Below are 18906 nucleotides of genomic sequence, written 5' to 3' on the forward strand. Positions count from 1 at the left end.
GGAAAATTCCTTCTTCAGAGGATTTGAACGCATGTGAAAGCAGCAGGGAGAAGAAAATCCCAAAAAGTGTGGGTGCGAGAACACAGCCCTGTTTCACACCACTCAGGATAGGAAAGGGCTCTGATGAGGAGCCACCATGTTGAATTGTGCCTTTCATATTGTCATGGAATGAGGTGATGATACTTAGTAGCTTTGGTGGACATCCGATCTTTTCTAGTAGTCTGAAGAGACCACGTCTGCTGACGAGGTCAAAGGCTTTGGTGAGATCAATGAAAGCAATGTAGAGGGGCATCTGTTGTTCACGGCATTTCTCCTGTATCTGACGAAGGGAGAACAGCATGTCAATAGTCGATCTCTCTGCACGAAAGCCACACTGTGCCTCAGGGTAGACGCGCTCGGCCAGCTTCTGGAGCCTGTTCAGAGCGACTCGAGCAAAGACTTTCCCCACTATGCTGAGCAGGGAGATTCCACGGTAGTTGTTGCAGTCACCGCGGTCACCTTTGTTTTTATAGAGGGTGATGATGTTGGCATCGCGCATGTCCTGGGGTACTGCTCCCTCGTCCCAGCACAGGCATAGCAGTTCATGTAGTGCTGAGAGTATAGCAGGCTTGGCACTCTTGATTATTTCAGGGGTAATGCTGTCCTTCCCAGGGGCTTTTCCGCTGGCTAGGGAATCAATGGCATCACTGAGTTCCGATTTGGTTGGCTGTATGTCCAGCTCATCCATGACTGGTAGAGGCTGGGCTGCATTGAGGGCAGTCTCAGTGACAGCATTCTCCCTGGAGTACAGTTCGAGGTAGTGCTCAACCCAGCGGTCCATCTGTTTGCGTTGGTCAGTGATTATGTCCCCCGATTTAGATTTGAGGGGGGTGATCTTCTTGATGGTTGGCCCAAGAGCTCTCTTCATGCCATCATACATTCCTCTGATGTTTCCGGTGTCTGAGGCCAGCTGAATATGACTGCATAGGTGTTGCCAGTAGTCGTTTGCGCAACGCCTAGCTGTTCTTTGTGCAGTACTTCTGGCTGCTTTAAGTGCTGCGGATGTTAAATCGCTGGGGGCTTTCTTGTAGTTCAAAAGTGCAATGCGCTTAGCGGCTATGACAGGTTCCAGCTCTTCATTATGAGATTGAAACCAGTCTGCATTTCTCTTCGCACTTTTGCCGTAGGTGGTCAAAGCTGACTCATAGATGGCGTCTCTGATGTGGGCCCACTTGGTCTCAGCATCCCCTGTGGGAGTGTTTTGAAGGGCTGTTACAAGTGAATTTAGAAATTTTTGTAACAGCTGTGGGTGAGAAATTCTGCTCGTGTTGATGCGCGGGTGGCCCTTCTGCTTGGAATGATGCAACTTCTTTGGTCTGAGTCTAACCTTGCTGCACACCAGGGAGTGGTCGGTGTCGCAGTCCGCACTGTGGAAGCTGCGTGTGATTTGAACACTGTTTAAGGCGGCTCGCCTTGTGACAATGAGGTCTAGCTGGTGCCAACGACGTGATCTTGGGTGCCTCCATGAAACCTGGTGACAGGGTTTAGTGTGAAAGAACGAGTTGGTGATGCAGAGGTTATGATAGGTACACAACTCAAGCAGTCTCTGCCCGTTCTCATTCATCCTTCCAACGCCATAGCGCCCAAGGCAGGAGGGCCATGAGTCATGGTCGGCCCCAACCCTGGCATTAAAGTCCCCCAGCAGGGGGACCCCCCATTTATACTAAACCTACACTAATCCCATATTCCTACCACATCCCCACCTGTCCCTATATTTCCCTACCACCTACCTATACTAGGGGCAATTTATAATGGCCAATTTACCTACCAAATGCATCAATGCCATTTATCCCAACCATTCCATGTGGTCGTGAGTTCCACATTTTCACCACTCTGGGTAAATAAGTTTCTTCTGAATTGCTTATTGGATTATGTTAGTGACCATCTTATATTTATGGCCCCTAGTTTTGATCTTCCCCACAAGTGAAACATTTTCTCTGCATCTTCCCTATCAAACCATTTCATAATTTAAAAACCTATCAGTTTGAAATTGCACTTCCGGTTCCCAAGTCCAAATCGTTAATGTGAATGGTAACAGTGGTCCCAGAACATATCATTGAGGAACACCACTTCCCACCTTTTGCCAGTCTGAGTAGTAACCATTAACACTGACTGTTTTCTGTTATGTAGCCAACTTGCTATCCATTCTACTACTTGTCCTTGACTCCATCGCTCTGACCTTAGGCATGAGGCCATTATGCAGGACCCTGCCTTTTGCTTAAATTTCAATTTTTACCCATATTTCTATTTATTCATACTGTTTCATTATTGGCTAGTTTTTTTTTTAAGCGGAATATATTTCTCCTTTTTTTTTAGAGATACAGCACTGAAACAGGCCCTTCGGCCCACCGAGTCTGTGCCGAACATCAACCACCCATTTATACTAATCCTACACCCATTTATACTAATCCTACACTAATCCCATATTCCTACCAAACATCCCCACCTGTCCCTATATTTCCCTACCACCTACCTATACTAGTGACAATTTATAATGGCCAATTTACCTATCAACCTGCAAGTCTTTTGGCTTGTGGGAGGAAACCGGAGCACCCGGAGAAAACCCACGCAGACACAGGGAGAACTTGCAAACTCCACACAGGCAGTACCCGGAATCGAACCCGGGTCCCTGGAGCTGTGAGGCTGCGGTGCTAACCACTGCGCCACTGTGCCGCCCCAACTATATTGATCACCATTTAAAATATTTCCCAATATTGTTCTGTCAAAATATTTCCTAGTTTACCTTCCCTAGTTCCATTCCCAACACTTTAAAAATTAGCTTTCCCCCACCCCCACCCCCCCCAATCTTTAACTTTGGTCTTTGTCTTGCTTATGTCTTTCCCAATCATCCTTTTAAACTTTATTATGTTATGAAAGCTACTAGTTATTTCCCTATGCTTACTTCTCAGTTGCAAATCATTAGCAAGAATCCAAAATCTGATCACCTCTGGCTTCTTAGTCAAAAGGAAGGCTGCATATGAGGAAAACCAGAGGGGAGTGTTCCCTGTCCCGTCCATCACAAAACTGTACTTTTCAGGTTTACAATTTCATGTTTTTACTTACGCCCAAAAGTCTTCCACTGTATCAAATTTGGATATCAGGCGCAGATTTGCTTGCCAAGTTTTGTTTTTGTCATTTTTGAAGAACCAAAGTGCCCATCTACAAGAGAAATTATAGATGCTTAGTATCTAAGAGTGCAAAAACGAAACAAGAACAGTTCTTAAAACTTTCAAACACTACAAGCAAAACTAAGGTGGGAAGCGAGCCTGGGCATATTAGGACAGACACCGGCCATTATTTCTAGGATATGGGCTTTAATCTATTGCAAGGCATTGGAAATGAAGTCTATTTTGTCCATCAGCTGAAAGATTCCTTCATAAAAGTAATTAGGACAGCCTGAAACTCGTTCCCACTGGAAAATCTAGTGCCAATAATGTCGCTCAGAGGCAACAAGACACTTGTTGAAAATGGAAAGATTCCAAAGGTACAATAGATGATACTCATCTGAGGTCAGCGCTGGGGGGATATAATTGGTGTAGCAGAGCATATAGCTTGATGCCCAAAGTGAAAAATATTCTATTTGATATAACTAAGCACCCTTTACCTAGAAAAACAAACAAAATCACATAACATTGCTTGTAGGATTTTGGCTTAAGAAAAAAGATATCGAACAGTGAAAATCATAAAATACACCTATCCTCAATAGTTTGGAAAGCAATTCATTCTGGACTTGGTAGCTGATAGAATTTCCCAATCCTGGATAAGATGCATTTTCAATATTTCAGGTAAAGTTAATCATATTTTGAAAAATTCAAATTTCAAAAAACAACTTGCACTGAGGGGTGGGAGGGAGGTGATGGGGTTTCTGGAACAAATTATGAATGCAAATCACAATTAAAGTTATGTACCAGAGCAGCACTGAAATTCCACAGAGAATAAAATTGTATTTGCATACCATCTTATCACTTCCTCAGGATCCCTTAACAACCAATAAATTACTTTTGAAATGAACTCATTATGTATGCAAATATGAGCCAATTTGCATACAGCAAGACCCCCATAAACAGCAAACCAACAAATAATCTGTTGCTGATGTTGGTTGAGGGAGGAATCTCGATCAGGACACCAAAACACCATCTGATTAAATTTGAATAATGCCATGGGATCTTTAGGTCCACTGAGCAAGCCCTTTGGTTTTATCTCTCATCCAAAAGATGATAGTTCCAACATTGCAGCACTCCCTCAGCACTACGTTGAGATGTCAGCCTAGATCACGTTGCCATAGTTACAACAGGAGGGAAGAAAATTTCTTAACACTAAGTCCCCCACTTCCCTACTGGTATACTCCATAATAGCCAAAGAGGCTGGAACAACAGCCTGCCATAGTTATACTCACAGAATCATGCCTTGGAGCCAATGTCCCAGACACCACCATCACCAGGTATGTCCTGTCCCACTGGCACCACAGACCCAACAGAGGCAGTGGCACAGTGGTACACTTTTTTTATTCATTTCATGGGATGTGGGAACCACTGGCAAGGCCAGCATTTGTTGCCCTTCTCCAACTGACCTCGAGAAGGCATTGGTGAGCCGCTTTCTTGAACCACTGCAGTCCAGCTGGTGCTGTTAGGGAAGGAGTTCCAGGATTTTGATCCAGCGACAGTGAAGGAACGGTGATATAGTTCCAAGTCAGGATTGTGTGGGGCTTGGAGGGAACTTGCAGATGATGGTGTTCCTACAAGTCTACTGCTTTTGTCCTTCCAGGTAGAAGAGGTCGTGAGTTTGGAAGGTGCTGCTGAAGGAGGTGTGGTGAGCCGGTACACAGTGCTGCCATTATGCGTTAGTGGTGGAGGAAGTGAATGTTGAAGGTGATGGATGGGGTGACAATCAACTAGGCTACTTTGTCCTGGATGGTGTTGATCTTCCCAAGTGTTGTTGGAGCCACACTCATTCAAGTCAGTATTCCATCAAACTCCTAACGTGTCTAGTAGATGGTGGACAGGCTCTGAGGAGTCAGGAAGTGAATTACTCACTGCAGAATTCTCAGTCTCTGACCTGCTCGTAGCCACAGTTCAGGCTGCTCCAGTTTAGCGTCTGATCAATAGGAATCCCCAAGATGTTGATAGTGGGGATTCAGCAATGGTAATGCCTTTGAATGATATGGGGAGATGGTTAGATTCTCTCTTGTTGAAGATCGTCATTGACTGGCAATGTGTGGCACAAATGTTACTTACCATTTATCAGCCCAAGCCTAAATGTTGCCCATGTCTTGCTGCATTTCCACACAGACTGCTTCAGTACCTGAGGAGTGGGGAATGGTACTGATCATCATACAATCAGCAAACATACCTACTTCTGACCTTATGATGGAGAGAAGGTCAGGATGGAGTTGCCCTGGGAGTCCTCAACGTGGATTCTGGGCCCCATGTAGTCTCATGGCATCAGGTCAAACATGGACAAGGAAACCTCCTGCTGATTACCACCTACCACCATCCCGTAGCTGATGTATCAGTATTCCTCCATGTTGAACAATACTTGAAGGAAGCACGGAGGGTGGCAAGGGCACAGATTGCACTCTGGGTGAGGGATGTCAATATCCATCATCAAGAATGGCTTGGTAGAACCACTACTGACTGAGATGGCCGAGTCCTAAAAGGACATAACCACCAGACTGGGCCTGTGGCAGGTGGTGAAGAAACCTACAAGAAAGAAAAAGCCATCTAGACCTTGTTCTCACCAATCAACCTGCCACAGATGCATCTGTTCACGTCAGTATAGGTAGGAGTGACCACCGCACAGTCCTTGTGAAGACCAAGTCCCGTCTTCATACTGATCATACCCTCTGTGTTGTGTGGCACTACCACCGTGGGACAGATTCAGAACAGATCTAGCAGTTCAAAACTGGGCATCCATGAGGCGCTGTGGGCGATCAGCAGCAGCACAATTGTATTCAACCATAATCTGTAATCTCATAGCCTGGCATATCCCTCACTCTACCATTATCATCAAGCCAAGAGATCAATCCTGGTTCAATGAATAGTGCAGGAGGGCTTACCAGGAGCAGCACTAGGCATACCTAAAAATTAGGTGTCAGTCTGGTGAAGCTACAACACAGGACTACTTGCATGCCAAACAGAGGAAGCAACATGCAACAGACAGAGTTAAGCGATCCCACAACCAACGGATCACATCTAAGGTCTGCAGTCCTGCCACATCCAGTCATAAATGGAGGTGGACAATTAAACTACTGATAGGAGGAGGAAGCTCCACAAATATCCTGATCCTTAATGATGGGGTAGCCCAGCATATTAGTGAAAAAGACAAGACTGAAGCATTTGCAACCCCATCTTCAGCCAGAAGTGCCGAGTGGATGATCCATCTCGGCCTCCTCCTGAGGACCCCAACATCACAGATGCCAATCTTGAGCCAATTCAATTCACTCCATGTGATCGAAAGAAACAGTTGAAGGCACTGGATACTGCAGAGGCTGTGAGCCCTGACAACATCCCGGCAATAGTACTGAAGACTTGGGCTCCAGAACTAGCCACGCCCCTAGCCAAGCTGCTCCAGAACAGCTACAACAACTGGCATCTACCCGAAATGTGAAAAATTGCCCAGTTATGTCCTATCCACAAAAAAAACAGGACAAATCCAATCCGGCCAATTACCGCCTCAGCCTCCTCTTGATCATCAGCAAAATGACGGAAGGGGTCGTCATCAGTATTATCAAACGACACTTACACAGCAATAACCTGCTCGCTGACGCTCTGGTTGGGTTCTACCAGGGCAATTCGGCTCCTGCCTCATTACAGCCTTGGGTTAAACATGGACAAAACAGCTGAACTCAAGAGGGGAAGTGACAGTTGTTGCATTTATATTAGTAGCGTTGCAGGGCATTATAGAGAAAGTCTTAGACTCCAGTAAAGGTTAACTAACAACTCTATTGTTTACAGTGACTATATACACTCTCCGCAAGTCATCTAAGCTAGCATCTTTTGAGCTGCTATATCTTCTTCCCAAGCCTAATTCATGTGACTGTTACATCATCACTCGTACAGTGGGTGGGATCACTGTCTTCGGTATTAACCCTTTACATCCTTATACTACAAGAGTGACTGCCCTTGACATCAAGGCAGCATTTGACCGCGTGTGGCATCAAGGAGCCCTGGTAAAGTTGAAGTCAATGAGAATCAGGGGAAAACTCTCTACTGGTTGGAGTCTTACCTCGCACAAAGAAAGATGGTTGTGGCTGTTGGAGGCCAATCATCTCAGTCCCAGGACATTGGTGTATGAGTTCCTCAGGGTAGTGTCCTAGGCCCAACCATCTTCAGCTGCTTCAATGACCTTCCGATCATCATAAGGTCAGAAGTGGGGATGTTCACTGATGATTGCACAATGTTCAGCACCATTCACAACTCCTCAGACACTGAAGCAGTCCATACCAATATGCAGCAAGACTTGAACGACATTCATGCTCGAGCTGATAAGTGGCAAGTAACATTTGCGTCATACAAGTGGTGGGCAATGACCATCTCCAACAAGAGAGAATCTAACCATCTCCCCATGACATTCAATGGCATTGCCATCGTTGACTGCCAGGGGATTACCACTGACTACAAACTGAACCATATAAATACTGTGGCTACAAAAGTTGATCAGCGGCTGAGAATTCTGAGGCGAGTAACTCACCAAAGTTATGACTCCCCAATGCCTTTCCACCATCTACATGGCACAAGTCAGGAGTGTGATGGAATACTCTACACTTGCCTGCATGTGTGCAGCTCCAACAAGAGTCAAGAAGCTCAACACCATCCAGGACAAAACAGCCCGCTTGATCGGCACCCCATCCACCACCCTCAACATTCGCTCCCTCCACCAGTTACACACAGTGGCAGCAGGGTATACTACATACAACTCACCAAGACTCCTTCGACGGCACCTTCCAAACCTGGGACTTCTACCACCTAGTAGGACGAGGGCAGCAGATGCATGGAAACGCCATCTGCAAGTTTCCCTCAAAGCCACACACGATCCTTACTTGGAAAAATGTCGCTGCTCCTTCTGTCACTAGGTCAAAATCCTGGAACTCCTTTCCTAACAGCACTGTGGGTATACCTGCACCGGTTCAAGGCAGTGGCTCACCAACACCTTCTCAAGGGCAATTAGGGATGGGCAACATATGCTGGGCTTGCCAGTGATGCCCACATCCCATAAAAATAAAAGATTTTTTTTATAGCCATCATCAAAACCACTCCAAAAATATTCACAGATGCTAAACTTCTGCTAGTTTTCTTTCTACCCAAGACATGCAAAGTAATGCATGTAACTCAAAAACATTCATTTAAAAATGCGTCAAACACTAGGAATGGACATAATTTTGGACTTTCGCAATCAACGCTGCAACTATATAATCTTGCTCTTGCTCCGAAATATTGATTTTCACATTTCGATCAATTGAGAGCTTCACGACTGCAGTCTTGGGCACAAAAATAGCATACGAGTACATAACAAATTCGTCTGAAATTCTCCCTTTGCAATATTTTAGTGGATGCACTAACCCATTTAAAATATTAGAAATTGGTGCTGGACGGAACAGAGTGTTGGAAGCTCAGTTCCGGGTCAAACAAAGCAGCTTTAGGGTTGCAATACATGCCTGGGTACTGGATCTATTCACCCTTTTTAAATGCCTATTACATCTTTAAAAAAAATTAAAAAGTGCGTCAGATTTTATGGAAGTCTTTATGCAAGTATTTTACAAATAGTGTGCTTGGAAAAGGGGAGCCATTCATAATTGGTCACAAACTGACAAAATGCAATTTATGACATTGTGTTGGGGGTGGGGGAGAAAGATGGCATGTTTCCCAGCAATTTCTCAAAGTTGTTGTCCCTTTGAACCCAATGGAAGACATTGATGTAACAGCACTCTTCACCATTACAACAACAAAATAAAAGCATATTTGATTACATAAGGGGTCTACAATGACTCTTTAAATAAGTCAACGATACAAACCACAAAAAATGGTTGGGAGTTGTTTTACCTATTTTGTAGCGGATGCTTTATGTAGTGTTCAGGCTTCACTATTTCTTGACTTGCTGCCTCCGTTTTACCTTCTTCTTCTGAAGACTGGGCCTGTGTAGTGGTTTCCTGCAGAAAAAAAGTTATTATGGCCAGAAATTCTAAACACAAAGACATGTAATAGTAAAAGCTGGATATGAGTTTCAACACAGCAAATGGTTAATGATGGAAGAAGCACTAATGATACACATGAACAGTAAACTTTATACTTAATTGCTCCTCTGACTGTTACCTAGCAACTTTTGCTGGAAAGTGCACTTGTGTGAACAGCGAGTGAGGATAGAAATCAGGATCCTTAGACAAATAGTATACTGACTCTCAGCATCTAAGCTCACACATTTGGGTGAAGTGCTAGAGATCTTCCAATAGAAGATGTATCCCAAAGGGAGATAGAATTGTGGCTTTTTCTTCTCTTAAAAGCAGCACTTATTTTGCTTGCATAGCATTTGGAAACAGTGGTTGCAACCCACTTCCATTAATGCTTGCTCCAAGATCAACATTTAAAAACTCTCACAATGCTCTTTTGATGGTACAGTGAGAAATGGCACACCTAATGTGGTATTGAGCCATACATGCCTGATGGTCTCAGGTTTAATCCCTGGTGGACAAAGAGTTTCCTGATTGCAGTTGGAGCTTTAAATTTGGCTCTGTGTCCCTGGGGTAAAAGGGATTAAGACTCAGCAACTCCTGTTAGAAATGACATGTAGGGAGCAACTGTTGCAGAGCTGGGGGAGGCGACACAGATATAAGCTGCCCAAAGTTTTATACAGGTTGCCAGTTCAGCCATTGGAAAATAAAGAAACCTACCACCTTCCCCCAATGCAACATGGGAGACTTGTTTCAATACTCCTTGACTTTTCTGTGTGGAGGAGGAAGCTGGCCACACAAGAATAGTCAGAAAAGACAGATAGTGTGCAGGTGGAGGTAGGAAGAAAAATGGTAGGCGGCAAAATGCTCAGTCCACAAGACAATTCAATACACAGATGCTTCTAACACAGACACAAACTGACATTTATTAAATCAGGTGTTTTCATCATGTCCGAGAAAGGAGCCAAACTACAGGATAGTTATTTGAGCACAGTGAGAGAAAGCACACACCAATAAGAGAGCCCATGTGGCTTGCAAGTTTATGGGTTGTACACTACTGGTTTTCACTGCACCAAATGAGAATTTGAAGTGCATAAGTACAAGTTTCTGCACGAGCAGTTATTGTAAGGTTGGAAAGACTGGTTTTGTTTAGCTAGGGCTACTATCTTACCCACTGGTGGAATATGGTGTGTACTGGCCAGTGCAGCAAAAATACTTTTCTTCTCTGTATAAAACCCCTCATGCCACAATCAGGTGACAATTGAGATGCAAGCTATATCGTTAGCCAAGTACTTTTCTGAAACTTATAGTTGGGCCTCTTCCATACCCACAGAGGTCTTCCATACCCACACAGGTTTTCTTTCAGACAGAAATCAGACAGTAGAAATAAACAGGTAATTCGCAGGATGGCAGGCTGTTACTGGTGGGATACCACAAGTAGCTGTTCACAATCTATATAAATGTTTTGGATGTGGAGACCAAATGTAATATTTCCAAATTTGCCAATGACTCAAAACTAGTTGGGAATGCAAGTTGTGAGGAGGATGCAAGGAGGCTTCAAGGGGACTTGGACAGATAAAAAAAAACAGAAAGACAGTATTTCTTAAACAGAGAGGGGTTGAGAAGTGTTGATGTCCAAAGAGACCTGGGTGTCTTTGCTCACGAGTCACTGAAAGCTAGCATGCAGATGCAGCAAGCAATTAGGAAGGCAAATGGTATGTTGGCCTTCATCGCAAGGGGACTCAGTACAGGAGTAAAGATGGCTTGCTGCAATTGTATATAGCCTTGGTGAGACTGCACCTGGAGTAATGTGTACAATTTTGGTCTCCTTATCTAAGGAAGGATATATTTGCCATAGAGGGAGTGCAACGGAGGTTCTCTGGGATGGCGGGATTGTCTTTGAGGAGAGATTGAGGAAAGAGGGCCTGTCTTCTCTAGAGTTTTGAAGAATGAGAGGTGATCTCATTGAAGCATACAAAAGTCTTACAGGGTGCGACAGGGTGGATGTAGATAGGATGTTTCCCCTGGATGGTGAATCTAGAGCCAGGGGACATAGTCTCAGAATAAGGGGTAGGCCATTTAAGACCGAGTTGAGGAGGAATTTCTTCACACAGGGTGGTGAATTTTTGGAATTCTCTACCCGAGGGCTGTGGAAGCTCACTGAGCATGTTCAAGCAGAAATTAAGATATCTAGATACTAATGATATCATGGGAAAAGCATGGGAAAGTGGGGCTGAGGTAAATAGTCAGCCATGATCCAACTGAATGGTGGAAAAGGCTTGACAGGCTGAATGGCCTACTCCTGCTCCTATGTTTCTTTCTATTTCCATACCCACTGACATCTGCATAGTAACAGGCTTCAACTTTTCACTTATGCTTGCGAGGGGGCAATCCTAATACTATGCACAGCATTTCCCTTGTCTGTCAAACTAATGAAGCAATATACAAAAAGGCCAGAAGCAGGGGAGAGGGAATTAAGGGCTCAATGCGCTGAGCCCAGCTAAAATTCTCAAACAAGCATTACATAGCAAATTTAGGTAGGGTTTCTTACTTATACCATGGCTGCCCCATATTTTGACTGATCTGAGTAATAATGCAAATAAATACAACTTTGCTAGGTTAGTGTCAGACCATCAGCATACATTTTGTATCACAATTATCAGTCTTTAGTAAGGGTGGGGGGGTGGTGGATGGTAAGAGTAGTATTATTCAAGAGATTGAATATATAAGTTCCTTGTGCCTGCCATTTTCGCTTGTTACTTAAACCTTGATCTATCATCTCCTTCCCAACAAGTATGCACGATTCCTGGACCTCCTTTTATCGCAACTAGATGCACACATTTATGAAAAACTAACAATTTGTTTAAAAACTTTCGAATTTGGACCAATTTTTTAGCTTATCTAACAGGTGCTTGATAGTGTACATGAACAGGAAATCTAAGCAACATTTGCATTTTAAAAATATTGAGTAACTGTTTATTTAAAGAAATGGAACACCCAGCAGGTTGCTATGCCCGGTAAAATATAAAAGTCAAATTAACTAGATCCTGGGCATAATTGCTCACAAAAAATGAAATCCAAAAGCATCAACAGTAAAGTGAGAGACCTAGGCTCCAAGGGTACTGAACAACTTTATGTGTGTAATAAAAACACAAAAATATTCTTTACACTTTGTAACAGCATAGCTTTCATGGGTTTTTCTTTGGTGGTCACGATGCAACTGGAATTTCATCAGAAATCACACAGACTCTTCGAAGACTCCAAGATAAGTAGAGCATCTTTAAATTAGTACACCAAAATCAGGTTATATTTTCATATTTTGTGCCCTTAGGCCATTTCATAGTCAATGAATTAGTTGCTTTGTATGCAAACACAGCAAAGTGACGCTGCAAGATCCAACAAATAGTAAATGAGATTAGTGCCCAGTTAGCTTTTTTTCTGGGTGACATTGGTGGAGGCATGAATATTGGCCAGGATATCAAAAAAGTCTCACTACTCTTCAAGCTATGCAGTGAGATTTTTCTTTTTCCATCCACTAAACACAGACTCAGTTGTACTTCTCATCTGAACGACAGCATCACTGACACTGCAACAACTGGGTACTGCATTGAAGGAGCAGCCTAAATTTTGTGCTCAAATCCTTGGAGTGGTGTTTGAACCCATGACCCGACAACGGAGAGAATACCGAAGCAAGTTGTCACTGATAGTCTTATGGCTCAGCTATCAAAACAAGCTCTTGATGCAAATGCTGTTTTATTAAAAAATTATAGAAGTGGGTATAGGAGATACAATTAAGGATTTTACAATGATAAAAGTGACAAGTTGTGCAACTGGACAGAATCTAAGATGAAAAAGACGGAAGGATTAAAAGGGCATGAGTTAGGCGAGACACGAGGAAGTATTTCTGTCCACAGAACATCACAGCCCTCTGGAGCAGATTACCAAATGTGCAGTGAGTGTGGATTTCTTGCAGTCCTGCAAGAGGAACTGGACAAGTTCCTGAGACAAGAGGATAGCAAGTTATAAGATAGGTTGCAGAATGGCTGAAAATAGAGACACTCAGGTTACTATAGGATTACTTTCAATGGCCTTAGAGAGTTGGATAGGAATTTCCCAGAGTGTTTTTCTCTCCCTAAATTGGCTCTTGGCTGTTTCTGAGAATTTACATGACTGCACGGCACAACTTGGCATCAAACAAGGCTGTGCCACTTCTGACTAGGGTAGGCTTTCTGAACCAGTTGGCCTTTTCCCACCCCTTTACTTGATTGATTATAATACAACTACAGTCTCACTAATTAGATTATTCCTCCTCTCTGTTATTACCTCCATTCCATCACCGCCATCAGACATTAAGGATTATTCAACTACCCTCACTTAACTGCTGCTGGAACATGCTATTTTTGCTGCACACGTCTTAAAGTCAACAAAACCAACAAAGGAAAACTTAGAAGTACTAGCTCATTTGAACCAATTCAATTTCAATCATTTAAATTATAGCTCAAAAATACACAAATCTATACAAATTAGGCATTTAGAAACAAAGTACTTATTACTGGATTATGAGCACAGTGCACAGGAAGATATGAAGTCACAGAAATATCAACATGTAGCACAGTTCAAACTGTATTTAGAACTGAAATATTTCTGTACACTTTGCTGTTTAATTACACAATTTCCCCTTAGCAGCTCAACTTTTCCTGGTTCATGGTGAGATACAGTCCCATGGACACCAGCAACCTACAGTATCTCAGCCAAGTGACCATTCATCATATGTAAGCCTAGACAGCAAGTACTAGCACACCATTCAATTATACGGGACATCTTATACAGCTAGATATCTTTCTGAAACAAAAACAAGAAATGCTGGATTCACTCAGCAGGTCTGGCAGCATCTGTGGAAAGAGAAGCAGAGTTAACGTTTCGGGTCAGTGACCCTTCTTCGGAACTGACAAATATTAGAAAAGTCACAGATTATAAACAAGTGAGGTGGGGGTTGGGCAAGAGATAACAAAGGAGAAGGTGCAGATTGGACCAGGCCACATAGCTGACCAAAAGGTCACGGAGCAAAGGCAAACAATATGTTAATGGTGTGTTGAAAGACAAAGCATTAGTACAGATTAGGTGTGAATATACTGAATATTGAACATTCAGCAAGTGCAGACCTGAAGAAAAACAACCTGAAAAAAACAGTGGGTAAGCAAACTGAACAAACTAAGATGAAATGAAATAAATGCAAAAAAAGATTGTAAAAAATGTAAAAAGGAATGCAAAAAAAAAAAAAGGAAGAAAAAGTAACTAAAAATGACTAAAAATGAAAGTAAAATGGGGGGCTGTCATGCTCTGAAATTATTGAACTCAATGTTCAGTCCGGCAGGCTGTAGTGTGCCTAATCGGTAGATGAGATGCTGTTCCTCGAGCTTGCGTTGATGTTCACTGGAACACTGCAGCAATCCCAGGACAGAGATGTGAGCAGGGGGGAGTGTTGAAATGGCAAGCAACCGGAAGCTCAGGGTCTTGCTTGCGGACTGAGCGGAGATGTTCCGCAAAGCGGTCACCCAGTCTGCGCTTGGTCTCCCCAATGTAGAGGAGACCACACTGTGAGCAGCGAATACAGTATACTACATTGAAAGAAGTACAAGTAAATCGCTGCTTCACCTGAAAGGAGTGTTTGGGGCCTGGGATAGTGAGGAGAGAGGAGGTAAATGGGCAGGTATTACACCTCCTGCGATTGCAAGGGAAGGTGCCCTGGGACGGGGACGAGGTGGTGGGGGTAATGGAGGAGTGGACCAGGGTGTCGCGGAGGGAACGATCCCTTCGGAATGCTGACAGGGGAAGGGAAGGGAAGATGCGACTGGTAGTGGCATCACGCTGGAGGTGGCGAAAATGGCGGAGGATGATCCTTTGGATATGGAGGCTGGTGGGATGAAAAGTGAGGACAAGGGGAACCCTGTCCCCTGCTCTCATGCTCACATCTCTGTCCTGGGATTGCTGCAGTGTTCCAGTGAACATCAACGCAAGCTCGAGGAACAGCATCTCATCTACCGATTAGGCACACTACAGCCTGCCGGACTGAACATTGAGTTCAATAATTTCAGAGCATGACAGCCCCCCACTTTACTTTCATTTTTAGTCATTTTTAGTTATTTTTTCTTCCTTTTTTTTTGCATTCCTTTTTACATTTTTTACAATCTTTTTTTGCATTTATTTCATTTCATCTTAGTTTGTTCAGTTTGCTTACCCACTGTTTTTTTCAGGTTGTTTTTCTTCAGGTTTGCACTTGCTGATGTTCAATATTCAGTATATTCACACCTAATCTGTACTAATGCTTTGTCTTTCAACACACCATTAACATATTGTTTGCCTTTGCTCCGTGACCTTTTGGTCAGCTATGTGGCCTGGTCCAATCTGCACCTTCTCCTTTGTTATCTCTTGCCCAACCCCCACCTCACTTGTTTATAATCTGTGACTTTTCTAATATTTGTCAGTTCCGAAGAAGGGTCACTGACCCGAAACGTTAACTCTGCTTCTCTTTCCACAGATGCTGCCAGACCTGCTGAGTGAATCCAGCATTTCTTGTTTTTGTTTCAGATTTCCAGCATCCGCAGTATTTTGCTTTTATTTTAGAGCTCTTTCTGCCCTGGCCTCATATCAATACAAATGGTGTTCCACCAGGGTCACTGGATACATCGCTAATTTTTCCTCTCCCTAGCAAGGGACCTTGCTATCACTGCCACAGACTCAAACTGAATGATCCAAGTTACAAATACTCTCGTAAAATTAATATATTGAATGGCAGAAGATACAATTCAAAGGATAAGGCAGTATTTTGTACCGATGTTGCGCCCACAGGCTCTGCTCCTTTCAGAAATATTTCCTCCATTCAGAAGCTGCAACATAACTCAGGTGCCCACACTGCTATGAATGCTATGGCCAACTTACTAGAGGAAAGAAAGTGACTGAATAGTTTCTGCACTGCCAGAAGTAAAATCTTGGAACTATATTAACATTAGGCTGTATACTTTCAAGCTCACACAGCATTAATACCCTTTCAGTTATTTTTATTTTCTTCAGCATACCCATCATATGACACTGAGAAATCAGTATTACTTAAATTGAGTGGGTCTTTCAAAAAATCATTTGCATTTGGAAAGTAGTGTCAAAAAAACCTGCATACAGTAACTGAATGCAGAATTTTCCCTGAATGAAAGAATCAAAGTATTTAAAACATGATGCAAGATCAAAATCACTTTTAGTTCAGTTGTGCAACTACTCACCCACATATGATGAACATAATAAAAGTAAGTGAAAGGTTAATAATCCAAGTGGCAGATATAATTTTACCATCTGTTAGTCTGGATAGCTGCCCTATCAGCTGTCAATTACACTGTAACTAGTTGTTAGGAGATGCATAAGAGGTACACCATCCCCAATTTTCAATGGACTTCATATATTAGTGACTGGACAGAAAATCAAATATGAGAAAGAATCACAATGCAAATAGCGGGACAGCTCTTGTAGAAATACAGTCCTGAACTAGAATCATGATTTTTTTTTTTTGAAATCTCAAATTACATTTTAAAGTCCTTAAATCCAGAAATTCATTTAGGGAAAAAATGCACTCCCCCTGAAATTTTATTGACTTTAAATGCTGTACAAATGATGCTTTAAAATGGTCCAGGTCATGATTTTAAGTAACACCCAGGAACAAAAACTGACAAATTTTAAAAGAAAACAATGAGAAAACCTCGCGAAACGGCAGGGGTTGAATTGGGAACAAGTGTACACAGTCTCGCAAAGCTGCCTCTTCAATTTTTGGGGGAAGAAATAAAATTAAGCGAACACATGAAAACACATTTAGGGAAGATGTAAAGTATTGGGCAGTGAGGGTGCCGGGAGGGGGCGGGGGGATGACTGGGTGACCCCCCACACTGATCAATAACAATGATGGAGAGAGAGAGAGGAGCAGTGCCGTGAAAGAGACAGAAGGGGAATAATCTCCCTCGCTCGCGGGCTAACAAATGCCGGCAAGGGGGCTTTAACGATCCCGGTGCTTGAGGCCTGGCTCCAGCCGGAGCGCCATGCTGCTGCCAGCCCCAGGCCCACTCCCTCACCCCGTGTGGAGGAGGAGGGGAGGGATTAAAGGCTGTCTCTCTTTCTCCCCCCCCCTCCCCCGGTGAAAATTCGGGCGATGACGGTTGATGTCCGTTAACCTTCTCCAACCCCTCCCCCTCAGGCGGTGTGTATGTGTTGTGAGCCCTCCCGCTTTCGGCCAGCCGCTGTGAGGCAAATGTCACTCACCGACTCCACCGTCGCCATCTTGTGTCTGACTTCAGCCTCGAGCGCACTCACCGATTGAAGCGGCCCGGGTCACGTGTTGCCTGCCGGCCGACTCGGCCACGCCCTCCGCGCTGCGCGCGCAGCCTCCCGCCCCGCGGCTCATGTGATGCTCCCTCCGCTTTTTTTGAAAAGAGGGCGCAAACGGCGACGCGGGACAAGACTCCGCCCCTTTACCTTATGCCGCGCCCCCTCCCCGCGAGGCAAGTCTCCGCCCCTTTACCGAAGGCTCCGCCCCTATACCAAATGCTCCGCCCCCTCCCCTTGAGGGCAGATTAGCTCCTCCCCCCCCCCCCACCCCATGTTCAGGGTTAATCAAGGTCATTGGCAGCATGGTGAGAGGCTTCAGCCCCTCTACTACTGTTTGAAGGGGCAGCCCTTCAACGTGAGGCTGCACCATCAGTAACCTGCCCCCTCCTGAACCTCACCCACCAGGTCTGGTGGGGAGTGGGCAAGTCGAGGGAGCCTGCGTCTGCTCCAGACATGCCCAAGGTGACCCTGCAATACGCAGTCAATGGCAGGACGAGGGCAGAGCAGTGTTCTCTCTGGCTGCCTTCCCCACCCCCTGCAGGCCTATGACTGGGTGTCCCTGGAGAAGGAGCACGCTGTGTCCACTCGAGGCATTCCGCAACCAGTGGGCACCGGAGAAACTGAAATGCATTGTAAATACAGGAAACAAGATTAAAAATTGATAAGTTTTTACATAAGTTTTATTATAATTTGGAACTCTTTGTTTGTGTCCCTTTTAAGAAGGCAAAGTCAATAAAGTGTTTCCGATTGATGATCTAATTGTCCTAATTCTGGACCTGGTATTGGGGAATGAGCCCGGCCAGGTGGTCGAAGTTTCAGTGGGGGAGCATTTCGGGAGCAGTGACCATAATTCCATAAGTTTTAAGGTACTTGTGGATAAGGGTAAGAGTAGTCCTCGGGTGAAGGTGCTAAATTGGGGGAAGGCTAATTATAACAATATTAGGCAGGAACTGAAGAATTTAGATTGGGGGCGGCTGTTTGAGGGTAAATCAACATCTGACATGTGGGAGTCTTTCAAACGTCAGCTGATTAGAATCCAGGACCAGCATGTTCCTGTGAGGAAGAAAGACAAGTTTGGCAAGTTTCGGGAAGCTTGGATAACACAGGATATTGTGAGCCTTGTCAAAAAGAAAAAGGAAGCATTTGTAAGGGCTGGAAGGCTAGGAACAGATGAATCCCTTGAGGAATATAAAGACAGTAGGAAGGAACTTAAGCAAGGAGTTAGGAGGGCTAAAAGGGGTCATGAAAAGTCATTGGCAAACAGGATTAAGGATAATCCCAAGGCTTTTTATACATATATAAAGAGCAAGAGGGTAACCAGGGAAAGTGTTGGCCCACTC

General features: G+C 44.0%; 1 protein-coding gene across 1 annotated transcript in view; it reads right to left on the reverse strand.

Annotated features, from left to right (window-relative positions):
• The window catches only part of eif4eb (eukaryotic translation initiation factor 4eb), a 38136-nt gene extending 20533 nt beyond the window's left edge, over window positions 1–17603 (reverse strand). The window contains exons 1-3 of the mRNA XM_068046274.1: window positions 17501–17603; window positions 9078–9184; window positions 3103–3198 (exon numbers count right to left, since the gene is read on the reverse strand). Of these exons, the coding sequence (XP_067902375.1) occupies window positions 3103–3198; window positions 9078–9184; window positions 17501–17518 (221 nt within the window). The 5' untranslated portion in view covers window positions 17519–17603. The remainder of the gene's footprint in view (window positions 1–3102; window positions 3199–9077; window positions 9185–17500) is intronic.
• Window positions 17604–18906: the final 1303 nt, after the last annotated feature.

The sequence above is a fragment of the Heterodontus francisci genome, chromosome 1, assembly GCF_036365525.1.
Source record: "Heterodontus francisci isolate sHetFra1 chromosome 1, sHetFra1.hap1, whole genome shotgun sequence".
Classification (NCBI taxonomy): Eukaryota; Metazoa; Chordata; class Chondrichthyes; order Heterodontiformes; family Heterodontidae; genus Heterodontus; species Heterodontus francisci.